Source organism: Lissotriton helveticus, chromosome 1_1 (genome assembly GCF_964261635.1).
Source record: "Lissotriton helveticus chromosome 1_1, aLisHel1.1, whole genome shotgun sequence".
Classification (NCBI taxonomy): Eukaryota; Metazoa; Chordata; class Amphibia; order Caudata; family Salamandridae; genus Lissotriton; species Lissotriton helveticus.
This window is the reverse complement of record NC_136057.1, coordinates 12,446,406-12,464,072: the sequence shown is the minus strand read 5'-3', so window position 1 is coordinate 12,464,072 and position 17,667 is coordinate 12,446,406. Positions and strand designations below refer to the sequence as shown.

At 43.4% G+C, this 17,667-nt stretch overlaps 1 protein-coding gene across 1 annotated transcript in view; it reads left to right on the top strand.

Moving 5' to 3' along the window:
* LOC144766812 (arylsulfatase A-like) overlaps positions 1-17,667 on the top strand; it is a 72,339-nt gene that overhangs the window by 25,424 nt on the left and 29,248 nt on the right. The window contains exons 3-5 of the mRNA XM_078650541.1: positions 3,583-3,801; positions 3,905-4,074; positions 7,807-7,931. Coding sequence (XP_078506667.1) covers positions 3,583-3,801; positions 3,905-4,074; positions 7,807-7,931 — 514 coding nt within the window. The remainder of the gene's footprint in view (positions 1-3,582; positions 3,802-3,904; positions 4,075-7,806; positions 7,932-17,667) is intronic.

The following is a 17,667-nucleotide window of genomic DNA, read 5'->3' as shown; positions in this document are numbered from 1 at the left end:
CTTCATGTCCCTGAGACAAGAGTTGGGTGATAACATAGCTCTGTGCAGACTCTGTTAGCTGATTTACTCAATGTTCTACAGAGAAGAGTTATTGGATAGCAGTGCTCTGTGCAGACCCCCCTTTGTTCCGCAGACAATGGTTGGGTGGTAAAAGTTCTCTTTTCAGACCCAATTTTCTGGTTAACGTCATGTTCTAAAGATAGGGGTTGGGCAATAACAGTGTTCTATGAAGACCCCAAGGGCTGGATCATTTCATACTATACCTTCAGGGGTTGGATGGTAACAGGCTCTGGTAAGACCCCATTGGCTTGTTTACTTCTTGTTCTACAGACAGGTGTTGGGTGATAACAGTGCTCTGCACAGACCCGATTTGCTGGTTTACATCATGTTCTAAAGATAGGGGTTGGGTGCTAACAGTGTTCTATGAAGACCCCATTGGCGAGTTTATTTCATGTTCTACAGACAACGGGTAGGTGGTAACAGGGTTTTGTGCAGACACCATTGGCTGGTTTAGTTCAAGTCTTACAGACAAGGGTTGGATAATAACAATATTCTGTGCAGACCCCATTGCCTGATTTACTTCCGGTTCTACAGGGGGGGGGGTGAAAACAGTGCTCTGTGCAGACCCCATTGGCTGAAATATTTCATCTAATACAGACAAGAATTATTTGATAACAGTGCTCTGTGCAGACCCCATTTATTCTTTAGACAGGGATTGGATGGTAACCGTTCTCTAGGCAGACCCATTTTATTCTTTACACAGGGATTGGGTGGTAACAGGGCTTTGTGCAGACCCCATTGGCTGGTTCACTTCATGTTCTACAGACAGGTGTTGGGTGGTGACAGTGCTCTGTGCTGATCCCATTGGCTGGTTTACTTCATGTTCTACAGACAGGGGTTGGGTGGTGACAGTGCTCTGTGCAGATCCCATTGGCTGGTTCATTTCATGGTCTACAGACAGGGGTTGGGTGGTGACAGTGCTCTGTGCAGATCCCATTGGCTGGTTCATTTCATGTTCTACAGAGAGGGGTTGGACAGTGCCTAATCCTTAAAGAATGGATGCCAGTGCCTAAAGCACTGCTCAGCTCTCAGCTATTAAATGTCATGCGCCGAAAACCAATGCTGCATAGACTCAAATCCACCTCATGCCACTTGAATCTAAAAGATACTCTTGCCAGTTCTTACTTACTTCCTTCGTGATGGTTTTTCCATCACTCTCTTCCTCTGTCCTTCTCCTTTGTGTGTTTTTCCTTCTTTTGCTCTTAGGAAATGTCTGATGTTTCCCAAGAATTTGTGACCGTGCTCCCCCACTGGCAGCCTCCGGCTCAAAATAAGCAGTGGCAGTGGGTAATAACAGAGCTATGTGGAGACCCCATCAGCTGGTGTCTGATCCTTGAAGTTTAATCACTGATCACACACCTGCTCCTTCCCTTTGCAACTGAGCATGGTGCTGATCCAGTGAACCTCATAGTATGAGTGACCATCGCGGCATGTTGAGTGCAGGGCTGGTCCATGACCTGAGCAGCAGATGCTGACAGGAAGATAACAGTCTCAACATTTCTCTCATTGGAGCAGATGATCTTTCGGCCTGCCCACCTTCAGTTTTGGTTGGCTGTGGTGAAAGGCAGGATTTTAGTTCCCACTTACGCTCACCCCTCCTTCATTGGATCTACATGTTCTTTGAGCATATTCTTATTCAAACAAGCAAATATATTGATCTTTAAACGCGCCCACATAACCACGTTAATGGGGTTTGAACACGTACTAATATCCTTGTGAAGACCTACACCATAATTGTCATTAGTGGTCGAATACAGTCAAAGGCACATGGTTAAAAGTTTATTTTTATAAGTAATATACAGAAATATCATAATCAGTTTTTATATGAAGTGCCGCACATATCCTAGGGGTACGAAAATATGGATAATGCTCATAATGTGTCAGAAAACACCATATATCATGGGTACGGAAAGATCATTTAAACTGCAGGTCACCCATCTCTCAGTGCCAAAAATTATAGCCAATAACAAGACATAGAGAAATCAACAGATGGTATCAAATCATGTGATCAACTGGAACGCAGAGTTAATATAGTTACTTTTATGTTGTCAAACTAGCTGTTAGATAACATCTTCCATGGAATGGCACGTAATGTTAATGCCTGAACAGGGTTGGTGAGTGATGATCCCAAGAGGTGATCGTGATCACTGCATATGTATGGTGTGTGATGGTGTTTCCAGCCTTGATGAAATTACCCACAGAGGTAGAGTGTGAAGATAATGATACTTAAGTCCCCACAGAGATAGCGTGTGATTATAGTGATGTTCAAGTCCTCTCAGAAATGGTGGTTCATGTGGTTATTTGATGTTCAAGTCCCTACAGATATAAGGACAAAGCAAAGGCATAGTAAATCTGGGTCCAAAGCTTATGTAAGTTCATAGTTATCTCAAGTCCCCACAGAGAAAGTGTGTGATTATAGGGATGTTCAAGTCCTCGCAGAGATAGTGTGTGATTATAGTGATGTTCAAGTCCTCGCAGAGATAGTGTCAGTTCATACTTATCTCAAGTCCCCACAAAGATAGTGTCAAGTTAGTGATGTTCAAGTCCCCACAGAGACAGTGTGTGATAATATTGTTGTTCAAGTCCCCACAAAGACCGTGTGTGCTTACAGTAATTCTCAAGCATCCACTGAGATAATATATGATTATTGTGAATTTTAAGTCCCCATAGAGATAATGTGTAACAATAATTGTGTTCACATTTCGACTGAAATAATGTGCAAAGACAATGTTCATCTCACACTCAAATAGTGTGCTAAGACCGTCTTGTTCAAGTACAGCCTGAATTAGTATTAATACACAATGTTCAAGTCTCCAAACAGTTGAAATCTGAGGCTAAGGATGTTCAAGTCCACAGATAAATTATGTGTGATTGTAGGAATTTTCAAGTCCCCATAAAGATAGTGTGTGGTTACAGTTATGCTCAAGTCCCCACAGAAATAGTGTACAGTACAGTGACGTTCAAGTCCCCACATAGTATGTGATTACACTGATTGTCACGCACCCACAGAGGATAATGTGTTTAACTTGATTTTTCAATTTCCATCAAGAAAGTGCGTGAAGAGATTGAGTTCAAGTCCCACCTCAAATAATGTAAGAACACAATGTTCAAGTGTCCAAACAGAAAGAATGTGAGTCTAACGTTGTTCAAGACCACACATAAATTATGTGGGATTACAGGAATGTTCAATTCCCCATAGAGATAGTGTTTGATTATAGTGGGGACCTTGGTTCAAGTCCCCTCAATGCACTCAAGTAAGTCCCCAGAGCATGACTGTGTGTTCACCCAAGTCCCCTCAAGGATAGTAACACAAACCCACACATGCAGTCTGTGCATGCATTTGTCCTTGCTGCAGGCAATGGATTTGGCAGTTTCTGGGAAGTCAACGATAAACAAACTGCCTACTAGACAATAAAAGAGGCCCCAAACAGCCCACACATTGACTTCAATCTCAGTCTGTACACGTGTGTAATGTGCGTTCTGGCATCTTCTTGACTCTCATCTCTCTGTGTTCTGTCCAAGGGCCCCTGCCAGAACCTCACGTGCTTCCCGCCAGATATCAAATGCTTTGGGACCTGTGACCAGGATGTAGTCCTTCTGCCCGTCTTCCAGAACGACAAGGTTATCCAACAGCCGGTGGACTTCACCACACTGGTGCCACGCTACAACGCCTTCTCCAAGCAGTTCATCGTGGACGCCGTCCAGCAGCGGAAGCCTTTCTTCCTCTACTACGCGTCTCATGTGGGTCTTGTGAAGCATCAATATGGCTGATCTGATCATTGGAACTATTGACTGGTGTAAGGTACACCTGGTAATCTTATGGTTTATCTCTTTCCCCACCCAGCATACCCACTACCCGCAGTTTGCCAGCAAGGAGTACAGCGGGCAGTCTCTGCGAGGCCCCTTTGGTGATGCCCTGATGGAGCTTGATGGCTCTGTGGGTGGATTAGTGGCGACCATCCAGCAACTTGGAGTGGAAAACAACACTCTTGTGTTCTTCACATCTGACAATGGGTGAGTCTGGTGTCTGTGGAAAAGCAGTTCACCTTTTGTTCTTCCATTTTAGTGCTGCTCCTGCTTGAACCAAAAAAAACAATTATTGTAATGAGTATAGAGAAGCATTATAACATAGAGGAAGACTAGTCCACCCTAGAGATAAATCAGAAATAACTCTAAATACTGAAAAGGTAAAAAGAAAGGAGCAATTTTAGGCTATTTTTTAAATGTGTTTATTAAGAATATGTATTAGTAAAATGATCAATTTAGATGCTAAGGGTATGATGACATTTTGGTTCCATTTAATTGTGTTATATTTGGTTGTCCCATGTTTGTGCACCTTTTTAGGCCTCCATCAAACAATCAGCTAAACTAGACATTGAAATATTAACAACAGATAACATTTGAATTTTTATAAAACAATTTGTGTGAAATACAGTGGAAAAGAGATATAATTTTTTTTTGGGACAAAGGTAGGAGTGCTATTAAAACAGTTGAATACTGGGTACGTTCCTGTGTCTGGTCATTTCTAACCCTGAACTGTACATTACAGATGTTTACAACATGCAGCTACTAAGACACAATATCAACATCTTTCAGCCTAAATGGGCCTGTCTTCTGTGCAAGGTCTTCATCAGGACATAAATGTGCATTCCAATAATGTAGATTACAAATATCAGAGACAGAAATCTAAAGGCAAACTAAAAGAACTACATTTTAAAACTCCAGTGAATTTCATAGAATTACAATAAAGCACATGGTTAGGTCATATGCAATGATCCAATATTGTGGATGGTGTAAGGAGGGGGCAGTGAAAGGAAAAAGAAACGTAGCAGAATGCAGAGACTGCTCTGGTCGCAGCTTCGGAAGAGCTTCGATATCGAATGGATGAGGGAGGGGAGGCTGCCCTGACCCTGTTGCATCTGTCGGCGGCTTTCGATACAGTCAGTCACGGCATTTTAACTGACCGACTGTCTGAGCTTGGAATAAAAGGCACAGCTGGGATCCTTCTCCTTGGATGAATTCAAGCTGCCCTATGGGTGCCACAGGGTTCCTCATTGAGCCCTACTCTCTTTAATCTCTATGTGACCCCACTGGCCAGGATTATGAAACCTTGTGGTGTCTCAGAAGTATCCTACGCTGATGATACCCAGATTATTGTTTCAATAGCTAGCAACCCAACCAAAACTGCAGAGCGTCAGCTGTATGTCTCAGGTCAATGGGTGGATGAGGCTCAACATTTTAAAACTTAACTGTGTGAAAACTGAGGTTCTTCTTTTTGGAAACAATACCTCATACGGACGTCTACCTGGTGGCCAACTGACCTAGGCACGTTCCTTTCTTCACTACCAAAGGTGAGGAATCTAGGAGTCTTTTTTGACGCTAGATTAACCGTCAATGAGCAAACTAATGCCCCAGTATCGTCAGTGTTCTTTATCTTCAAAATGATCAGGAAAATCTGCCTGTTTCTCCCTCCAGACCTCCAGAAGACAGTAGTCACAGACCTAGCCTTATCCAAATTGGATCACGGGAATGCCCTATTCCTTAATATCCAAAAATAAAATTACTGGCAGAGAGTGCAGATGCTGCAAAATGCCGCAGCACGGCTCATTGTGGGTATTCTCAAATGCCAATCAGTAGCTCAACATCTGGTGAAGCTACATCTGCTCCCAACTTGTAAAAGGATTGAAGTGAAAGCTTTATGTATAGCCTTTAAGGCTCTATATATTATTTGCCCGGGCTACCTGAAAAAATGCTTTATCTGGTACTCTCCATCCAGATACCTACGATGAGCTATTGCAAAGCTTCTGGGGGTCCCTATGACCAAAAGATCCCGGTGGGGCGGCAAAAGCTTCATTTCAGGAACTGTCAAACTCTGGAACTCTCTTCACTTCACATTAAGAGACAGACCCAATCTTATGTCTTTTAGGAAAGCATGAAAACTTGACTCTTTAGAAACTAGTTTTCCGGTATGGATGTAGCATATTGATCTCCTGCGTGAAAGCAGCGCCAAGACACCTCTGGGCATTCAAGCGCTATATAAAACATAAATCAAATCATCATGCTCACCATAGAGCATATCTGTGGGCGTCTCAGTCTCATAGTTCAATAACAAGACTAATACCAGGAGAAAGGTCCCATGGTGCTTTGGGATATAATGCAACATGAGTCATCTGAAACCCCAAGCACATCTCTCACGCTGCCCAACTGTGAGTAGGGAGCCGGACATCTTAAGAAGATTCAGAGACATCATAGACAGTCTCCATACTCCCCCTGAATGTGTTCAGATCTTCCTTATCAGGACAGCCTGTGAATCATCCTTCATTTTCTTCAACGTATAACCAAGAAAGCCATTAGATGAGCCTTTGACAACACAACAGCCTTGCCATAGGCTGCTCAGACTGTTCCTCGATTCCTAGCTAGGAACACGCGGATCCACCCAGTCCCAGGCCAACGATTCATGTCTCTCTTGAACATGACTTCCTCCCTGTTGCATGTAAAGTTGGATGCAATTGTAAAAAACAAAACATTGACCGTAAGTCCTGAAGAACCTCGGGCCCAACAAAGGTCTTCCTCCTCTGATCAATGATCGATGATAGATTGATCATCTCTGGACTTTAAAAAAATCACTTTCAATAACCACCAACTGGGACATTTCCAGTCTAAATACTGACCTGGGTCACCATGGAAACATCTGTCCTCAAAGCAGTTGTTGACAATGATCTAATCTCAAAAGAACATCTTCTGGCAGGGTCCTGAGAATCAGAACTTCAACATCTTCAATTCACTTTTTTTATGTTTGCCTATTTTATTAGCATTTGTGTATATCTATTGACACCGGTGCACAGACATAATATCGACTCCAAAATATCGTTTGGACAGAATATCGAGGAAAAAATATCGTTTGGACAAAATATCGACTGGACAGAATATCGACAGCCAAAATATCGTTTTTAAGGTAAGTGCAGTAATATCGACTGTAAATAATATAGAAAGTGAAAATATGTAAGTATATACTATAGATAGTAAAATAAATTGTTTTTATTTTTAGGGTTCAGGGTCAGTTTTGGGTTTTTGGGTAAAGGGGTATTTTTAGGGTTCAGGGTCAGTTTTCAGTTTTTGGGTACAGGGGTATTTTTAGGGTTCAGGGTCAGTTTTCAGTTTTTGGGTAAAGGGGTATTTTTAGGGTTCAGGGTCAGTTTTCAGTTTTTGGGTAAAGGGGTATTTTTAGGGTTCAGGGTCAGTTTTCAGTTTTTGGGTATTATTTTATTATATTTTATTACTATATATATATGTTTAATAAATATGAAATAAAAAAATATTTATTTAACTTTCATTAATTATTTAATTATTATAAGTTAATTTAAGTAATTTTAAGTATATTTTAGTAATTAATTATTAATATTAATTTAATTTAACACTGTTTTTAGTAAATACGATATTTTTTACAACTATATTTTTGTAAACGATATTTTGTACTCGATATTTTTGTACTTACCTGTTTGTACATACAAACTCGATATTTTTGCTGTAGATATTTTTTCCTCGATATTTTGGGTAGTCGATATTTTGGTAGTCGATATTCTTTCAGTGATCCATTGACACCACCTCTATATGCTTTGCCACACCATTTGGTTGAAAAAAATAATTAAAAATCTAAATCATAAGCCTACTTGTAATGCCACTGTCTGAGTTCTTGTTAGGCTTTCCTCGTGTGAACCCTTCCATCTCTTCTGCTTTATGTTACAGACCCGAGACCATGCGCCACTCCCGCGGAGGGAACTCGGGTCTTCTGAAATGTGGGAAAGCCACAACCTATGAAGGCGGTGTCAGAGAGCCCGCCATAGCCTACTGGCCTGGCCGAATCACACAAGGTATGTAAAGTGCTTTATGATGCATGTGTCTGCTAACCATGATGCTGTGATAACCTGGGTACACAGATCAGTGGATGCAAGCGGTGCTCGGATGCTGATCATGTATATGCCACACACCACACATTGGCTCTTGCAACTTAACTGGCAATTATTTCTATATGCCAGCTGCTCTACAGCCAACTTCTCTTGATCTTAAAAGGATGTATGGATCTTGCTGGAGTCTTCCCTGTGGCCTGCAGTTGACGCACAGTTCTCCTGACTGATGCCAGGTGGGATCCAGGATGGACTCAGGTTAGTTTACATGATCTGGATAAGGAGGATGTGGCACGCCTTTGAACTGAGATACTGGGGATGAGGGAGAAATCCCACTTAACAGGTTGACAGGCACCAACATCTAGTCACCAAGATTCCAGCAAGAGCCCTATCACATGGGCTAAGAACATCACTGAAATTGTCACGTTCTGACAGGTAATAAGAAGGAGCATAATCTGGGTTAAACACTTTGGATAAATAAATAAACACATGCGATGGGGGCCTGGCTGACAGTGCCTGTCTCAGACCAGCCCACGGCCCTTCATGCAGTCAGCCCCTTCTATAACATGCTTCTGTTATAATTGATCACTGTGGAGCTGCCTGACTATGCCTTAACCTGACTCTACCATGTCAGTTAGAATATCATTGTCAGTTTGTGCCAATACTGGAACTGTAATTCATACTCTGTTAAAAAAGTAATCTGTTAAACTGCAATATCAAATGAATGCTAACCATGGTGTGGTAATGTATATTTATTATATTTATTTTGTGAATTATTTTTCAGTGGTATGGACCTATTGCTTCGGTTTTCTCTGAAGCGTCCTTTAGTGGTTCTTTCCTATTAGTGTTCCATGTAGGATGTTTGTTGTCAAACCAGAAACAGTGAAGGTCCCTTGACTGGAGCATTCCTGGGACAGCTGTGGCTGGAGTTTCTTCCACTTCATCCTAATACATCTTCTTGATGTCAGGTGCTACGGTGTCTTGATACGTTTGGATTCTTTGGATTACACTTTGACTTCCACTCATGGAGAGCGCTACCTTGCATATCATAGACAAGGTCTTTCTTACAGCAAATGAAGATGTCCCCTGCTTCCAGATATTGCTGACCCTCTCAGCTGCCTCAGGCACAGTTGATCATCCCACCCTCATGGGCACCCTGGAGTCTTAAATAGGATTCCCCAGTAATGGCCTTCTCTGGTTCTCCTACTTTTCCAAACAACACCAATCTGTTCACATTTCACAAAAGATCCCTATCGCATGTAGAGTCCCTCAATATGTCCCCACTCATCTTTAACAAACACATATGGCCCTTTGCTGCTCTGTTGACAGATAACAGCATCAGGATTCAGCAATATGCCGTAGATCCTCAACTATTGTTGAACTTCTCCTCTGCTCCATACATCCAAGCTTGCACCTTGTCCAGACCTGGATGTACTCTGCCCACCTGAAGCTTAACCAACCGAGGCAGCATTTCTATTATTTGCCAAGAACAACAAAACAAGAAACAACAAAAACCTGCCTCAATGACATCTTTGACCGCATCAAACCCCAGCTTTCATCTAATGCTAAGACACTTGGATTCCTCGTGGACACGACCTTACCCTCATGAACATGTTGCTCAAAAACAAGATGTCCTGGTACCAGCTCTCTCTTCTAAAGGTCTGTTTCTTCCTGAAAGCATCTTCAGAACTGCTGATCAAGCCCTGGTACTCTCACATCTGGATGGAGGTAACATCCTTGTCCTTAGCCTGCCAGACGGTACACTGAAAACCCTTAGGCACATCCTACATCACTTCCCATCAAAGGTCTGAAGAAATATAATTACATCGGTCCCATCCTGATCGAACTCCATTGGCTGCTCTTGCTGAGCTGCACCATCCTCAAAAGCAGTTGCATCACTAACAAAGTCAATATGACCAGCACAACTGCTTATCTTTCAGAGAAGCCCACCATCCCTGGTGGTTCTTGGCACACCTGCATCCAGGACACCATCAGACTGCAGACTAATAAGTGTAAACAAGAAGAAAAAAAACAAGGCAGCAGAACTTTTCCATCATGTTCCCCGGATCTGGACCAACATCCCCATGCCCATCTGCATCACCCTAATACTGCTCTAATTTAGGAAAGTGTTGAAGACTCACCTCTTGAGAGAAACACAGCCCAGCTTCACCGCCTAGTAATTGTTGACTTAATGCTCGCCTTTGACCCTGTATAGAGGTCTGAGTTATAGAAATGCCACATATATATGTCAATATATGGCATAGCATTGCTTTGGATTCTAGTATGCCTTATATCTTGATGGTTGATGGTAGATCCTCATAAATCTTGTGATGGGACCCCTTTCATCCTCATCCTAATACTTACAACAGGTGAGATTTCATTAGCGATCTTGGTGATCCAGACTCTTTGCAAAGATCACACGAAGCACGTTAAGGGAAGGTGAGTAAACTCCCTTTGTAAGGGATTGTTTCTAAAAGAGAGTTCTTGTTTGGGCTGTTGGTGGAGGAGAGATGGGCCTCTCGTCATCAAGTAAGGAATGGGACCATAAGGAAGAAGCAGCGGTAATCACTTTTCACAGAGCGAACTCTTTTGTCACTCATCGAATGTATGCTTCTCTTTGAACAAGTATAGGGCTTTGTTGCATTATGGCTCGGTTTGTGCTATAAGAATACCATGTGCGTGCATACATGCATACATTGCACACCTACACATACACACACCCATAATACATGCATATATACATGCACCCAGACATACATGCACAGATGCATGCATACATGAATACATGCATGAATGCATGCATGCATACATACTTGCACCCATACATATATGCACCCATACATACATGCTTACATACAAACCCAAACATACATGCATACATACATGCATGCACCCATACATACATGCATACATACATACATGAATACATGCATGCATACATACATTCATACATGAATACATACATGCATACACACATGCATACAACATACATCTTGATATATTACCTTCCATAACCATGTTTACCTTCCATGTACTTATGTATATATCTATTTATTACTTTAATCCTACTGTTAACAAAAATACATTTGCGTCTCTCCAATGCACTACCCTATGTTTCACCCTATAGCTCTCTCAGTATATCCTGTGCCTCCCCTCTCTGACTCATCCCAAACAACATTCTACTACTATGAGCTCCAAAATTACTCTTTCTGGGCTCTTTCATCCTCTATCCCTCCTTGCATCACCCCAAACCTCAATATACTACTAGGATCTCCCCAACAACCCTTTCTAAATTCTCCCCTCATGTGTCCCTCCTTAGATGAATCTGAGACCTCATTTCACTACTTGGACCTCCCTACTACTATTATTTCCCAATAAACACTTACTAGACTCTCCCTTCTACTATCCCGCCATCATCCTTTTCAACCCAACTAACAAACTCACGTGTCCACCACTCAAATTAATTCATATTTCTCTATACTAATTCACCACTAATCCTTTTTGGGTTCCACATACTACTTGCCTAAAAGCACTTCAATACCAAGTCAGGGGTAGTAAGCGCTACATGAATACAGTGACATACATTCATGCATGCTTACATACATGCATGGATACATAAATACATACATGGATACAGATATAAATATATATATGCATACATGTGTACATGTATAAATACATATGCATAGATACATGCTTATATGCATACATGCATATATACTTACAGACATACAAGCATACATCCATTTGTATAAACATACATACATACATACATACATACATACATACACACACATACACCCATACATACATACTTACATATAACATGCTAACATACATATTTCCATTGCCACAGAGAAAGTACACTTGGTGGTGCTTGATTCTTTCATAAACAAACACCTCCCTCTACTTGAGTGTGTTTCTTGGACTCCAAACCCTATAGAAATCCAATCAAAATGCATTATTTTGTGTGTCAATGGTTCATTGTTCTGCTTCTGTCAAGCAAGCTCTGGTCGTAGTGCCAAGATGCCCTCTTGGGGAAAGTCAAACTTTACAAATGTTTTTAAAACTCTATTTTACTGATATGTGACCAGAAAAAGCAGGAAAAGCTGCACCCACCGATGGATATGCCCGGTATTTGTGTAGGGTGTGGAACGGTTCATCAGTGTGCTGGCTGTTTGTAAATTGTTTCTAGTTAACGAGGGCAAGTGCCATTTTTTAAGGCCCAGCAGCAATCACATGAATGACGTGGAATTGTATTGACAATAGTCCGAAGTAAGTTCTAATATTAAAGGGAATGTTTCAATGTGTGAAAATTAGATAACATGCGTGTAGGAAAGTCGTCTTTTTGGTCGTGATCATCCACTTTTTTGACTGATACTGGTGGTTACTTCACATTGGACAAAGCAACCTACCTCTAAATCCCTAGTATATGGTAGAAGATGTAAGTATTGAGACCTCAGTGGACTTCTTGTATGTGCGTGTGCTTTCTGTGGTGTCTTGTGTCATTTTAAAACCAACTGTGCCTTGCAGGCTGGTTTTACAATAAAACTATGTCCAAATTCGAACAAAACTAGACCTAACAGTGGGACCTTCTCAGAGTCAGCACCTAACATGGAATAGCCCCAACTAATAAATATTATCCCTACTAATTTGACTGGGGTCCGTGTGCACACCGAATAGCACCCACTGTTACACTGCCCGTTCCCTCAGGAGCTCAGTCAATTAAACATAGAAGCACCGGTGCACCACAGCATACAGCACAATAAGAGTCAATATAGAGTCCAAATTCCAATGAGTCGCAGGAGTAGAGGTTCCTCGGTTAGATCTCTTTATTTCATTAGAAAAATAGAGCACAATACAGCCAACGTGTTTCGTCCCAGAGTGAGACTTCTTCAGGGCTGTTCAATGCAAACATATAAACAAACATATATAATGCACATATAAAAATACATATATATATAGACATCATAAAGCCATACAAAAACAAAACACCATATTTTAAAATACCACAATTCATTATGCGACATTTGGTTTGATGTTATCTTTATCTGGTCAGGTTTGTTAATATATTGACATACATAGACAGACAGCTTGAGCGACAATTCAGGACTAATCTGTTTCCATCTATCATTTGTATATTGGGTTACAAAACCCTTTTTCATCATATACATAGTCCGAACAACAGAGGCTGTCTGAATATATTTTATGTTATGTTATATATTGATTTGTAACGCGCACTGTTAGTCAAGACTGTCCTGGCGCGGAAGAGAGACATAGTGTCAGCTGAGAACAGTGGAGCTAGAAGGCTTGCTGAAATAGATGAGTTTTGAGAAGTTTTTTTTAAACTAGTCAGGTTCGGCGTGTGCCTCAGAGCGTCCGGTAAGTTGTTCCACAAGGAGGCAGCTCTAACCGCCAGAGATTGGCCACCTAGACGAACCCTCTTCAACCTAGGAATCACCACATGTTTGAGGGTGGCCGATCGCAACTGACGTGTTGGCTGGTAGAACGCAAATCTGGCCCTTAAGTAGGATGGGCACGGGCCATGTAAAGCTTTGTGGGAAGTACCAGGGCCTTGAAGCGCACTCTTTGGGCGGCAGGAAGCCAATGGAGCTCGCAGAGCTGCTTGCGCACGCTTAGCCTCCTCGGGATATCAAAGAGGAGCCTCACTGTCGCGTTGTGGACCACTTGCAATTTGCGAATCAGAAAGTCTGGGGCACCGATATAAAGGGCATTAGAGTAGTCCAGGCGTGAGAGTATGAGTGCCCTGGCTACTGCTTCTTTTGCAACTTGGGGGAGGAGAGGGAAAAACTTCCTGAGGCTGTTTAGGGTGCCAAAACATGTACCCGCCAGCCTCGTGATTTGTTCGCGAAAGCACAGATCAGCTCCGAACCAAATCCCCAGGTTTTTTGCAATCCCACAGTCACCCTTGGGGCATGGTGATCCTTTGGGCCAGAGTGATTCTTTAAAGGCCACATGGAATTGGCCGTACAGGAGTATTTCAGACTTGTCCTCATTACACTTGAGGCTGGCCTGGGCAAGTCATGCAAATACCAAGGACAGGCATTGCTGGACACCCTCCGTATGAAGGTCACCATCGTCCCATGTGAAGAGAAGTTGGGTGTCATCGGCTTAGGCCATTATTTTGGTACCCAAACTCTCCGCCAGGTAGATGAGAGGGGTCATATAGACATTAAAAAGCAGGGGGCTCAAGGTGGACCCCTGGGGGACTCCTGTTTTCACCTTATTGTTGGATGAGTGGAAGGGGGGCATCCATACTTGTTGGAAGCGGTCTTTGAGAAAAGATTTAACCCAGCTTAAGGCCGCGCCCGTGATGCCAACATCCGACAGCCTAGAGAGGAGCTGGGAATGGGGTACCATGTCAAACGCGGCAGAGAGGTCCAGTAAAATCAGAGCCGCCCTGCCGCCCCCGTCCAGACATTCTCTAATGGCCTCGGTGACCTCCACGAGCGCGGTTTCAGTGCTAAAAGAAGTTCGGAAGCCAGATTGGGCAGGGTGAAGCGCCCCGGAGGACTCCACGAACTTCTCCAGCTGTCTGAAAGCAGCCTTCTCACAGACCTTAGCTAATGCTGGGAGCAGGGAGATGGGCCAGTAATTGGAGGGAATCAGAGGATCTGCCAAGGGTTTTTTAATCAGAGAGAGGAGCTTTGCGTGTTTCCATTGGTGAGGCATCACGCCTGATTGTAAAGAATCGTTAACCAAGGCTGTCACCATAGGAGCAATTACTTCCGCCACTCCGCTTAAAACCCTGGCAGGACAAGGGTCCGCAGGGGAACCGGACTTAAAAGTGGTAAGGAACTGGAATGGTTCATTATGGTCCTAGTCAACCGGAATGGGAGGAAGGTAGACCAGAGCAGGAAGCTTAAGGCTGGCTTGGATCTTTTGAATTTTTTCTATAAAGAAAGTGGACAACTTCTCGCACCTGGCGGCAGATGTAGGGGCTGACGAGGTTTCTGCCGCTGGGGACGTAAAACTCCGCACAATAGCGAAGATTTCTCTACTATTGTTTTTGGCCTTGCTAATCCTAGCCTCAAAGTGGTCACCTTTGGCAGACTTAATGGCGGCATAGTACTCTTTTTGCGCTGCTTGGAGTTCCGCCTTGGCTGCGGGACAGTATTCCCACCGCCAGGCCCGTTCCCTACAACCAAGCTTTAAAGTTTTTAAATGTTCCGTATACCAGGGAGAGGATGGAGAGGCTCTAGAATGCCTATTCCCTGATGGATGAGGTAAAGTGTTTATAGTGGAGCTTATCCAGGTTGAGAAGTTCTCAACTGCTTCCTCTATATTATGGGCCTCGGCTGGATGAGTGTGGGCCAGTGCATCTGCTAAAGCAGGGATACTCATTTTCGGCGGGAGGGGGCCATGATACTCCTTTCCCCGTATGCGGGCGCTGTCAATATCCCATGAGAAACAGATCAAAAAGTGGTCAGACCAAGTGACTGGGCGTGGGGTTTCTAATGCTATATTAAAGTTGGAATGGACAAGATCTAGACAGTGGCCTCCTAAGTGGGTAGTGTCATGAACCTGCTGGATTAGGTGAGTAAAATCACAGAGGTCCCTCAGATCTTTGGTCCCTGGGGCTGTCGGGATTTCCGCGTGGATATTGAAATCTCCTAGTAGTAGAAATTTAGGGAACCTCAGTGCTCTCTGGGTAATCACCTCCTCTAGTGATTTGATGAAGGAGCCAGGAGGACCTGGGGGGTGATAGATCAACATCCCACCCAAGGTAAATTGCGGAGAAAGAGCTATCGAAAATTCCAGAGCTTCTCCTTCAACAATAACCCCTGCGCATTCCTTCATCAAAGACCATTTGTCCCTGTAAATCACTGCTAGACCCCCCCTCTGCCAGAACACCGGTCAAGCCTCGTTATCTTAAACCCCCGGGGAATGGCAAGCTCGATCACTGGAGCGCAGAAAGTACAAAGCCATGTCTCCGTGATAAATAAGAGGTCAAGCGATTCATCTTTGATCATCTCATGAACCTCCTCCGTGTGCTTGACTAGTGAGCGAGCATTAATAAGTGCAGCGCGAATGTTGGAGTGAGGGTCAGTGTCAACAGGAGGGGTTGAGGTAGATGTAGAGCTTCTAACCCGGAACTGGCATGCTGGGCAAGTCCGTGCCATAGAGTGAAGTAAATTCCAGGGCAAGATGTTGCAATAGGAGTATTTATTAAGGGGGTATAGTAACTCTCTACTATAGGTAGTGCGTGAGCTCCCAGGATCAGTCCCTGCAGCGACAGCGAATCTGGCCCCGTGCGCTGCCGGTGCGCGGACTGGCGCAGACGGGCTTACCTTAGGCGCACCTTCAGCACGCCATTGTCGCGCCCGCTGCGCCCGTCCGCTGTGCTCCCTGGGACACATGTGCATTTTATGCCCTGCCTCCCCAAATGAGCTTGACCGCTTACTCCGGCCTCGCTCCAGGAAAACACAGCCCAAGATGGCGCCTCGCCCTCCACACAATCGGCACAGTCAGCCGCGGTGGAACGGGGCGAGGGAGGCCACAAGAAGAGCGAAAAAGCGCTAGAAATACTTTTGGCAGTAAAAACGACAAAACAGTGCACAGAGTGGTGAGTGACAGTTTTTTAAAAGTTATTATGGCGCCAGCATCTAAATCATGACCAAGCTCTCTGAAATAGCTGAACAAGCTTTGCTGGTAATAGCGAGCTCTAAGGTGTAGCTGCTCACACTGACACAGAATCCCCCCAGCGAACCTCAGGAGCTGCCACCAACCTGAAAGTTCACCTATATAATGAGCAAACGAGCGGGAGAGGAGAAGAGAGCCACGGGAGAGTAAAGAGAGAAGGGAGGAACTGATATAGCCAAAAGATAAGTACTTTTGGCTATATGTTTGATATGTTCAAATTCGACTTTGGAAATAAAAATACTTCCAAAGTACAAAACTACCTTTTTCATACATATGTCACTCCTAAGGTCTACTTTAGGTGCCCCCAGAGTAGTGTGCATTGTTATAAAAAGCAGGGAAAATATAACATTTGTTTTATATGTCCTAGTATGGAGAAGCAGACAAATTTGCGTTTCCCTAATTGTAGTGCAGCTAGCCCCATAGGTTAACCTCGAAACGCTTTATCAAAGTTTAATAAAGTCTAACTTTTGATTGGATTTCGCTAGAAATATGATTCAAAGTATCACAATAATTGCTACAATACATCCAACAACTCGCCAAGCTTGGATTTGTTATAACTGTTACAGGAAAGTAGTTTTAGCACCTACTTTCCTGAAGTTATCTAAAACAGCCATGTAGCAGCCATTACGGACTTACCAACCTTTGACAGTCTGAGCTGCTCTCCGAGTAAGCGTGAAGAGGTCTGAGGTTGAAGCAATACAGCAATTTGTTGGGAGAAGATTGCTTCCTGGAGAAGCCAGGGAGAGTTAGGGGCAGGGGAGATGAACTGAACTTCAAAAACAGGAGAACAGATGTCACAGGACCCAGGCCAGCCCCTACTTCCTTGATCCAAATCCAGATGGAAACACCCCTAATTTGATTAGGAGAGGGGCAAAAAGGGGAATGTAGTAAATTGTTAGCCACATCTGTGGATTGGGTTAGCCATGCATGCACACACCCCAAGGGGAGAATTTCTCCATTTTATTTTTTGGAGAACAGTGCATTCTGGGTCAAAAATATAAAACACTTTGCAGGAAGTGGTCATAGCGGAAAAGGCAAC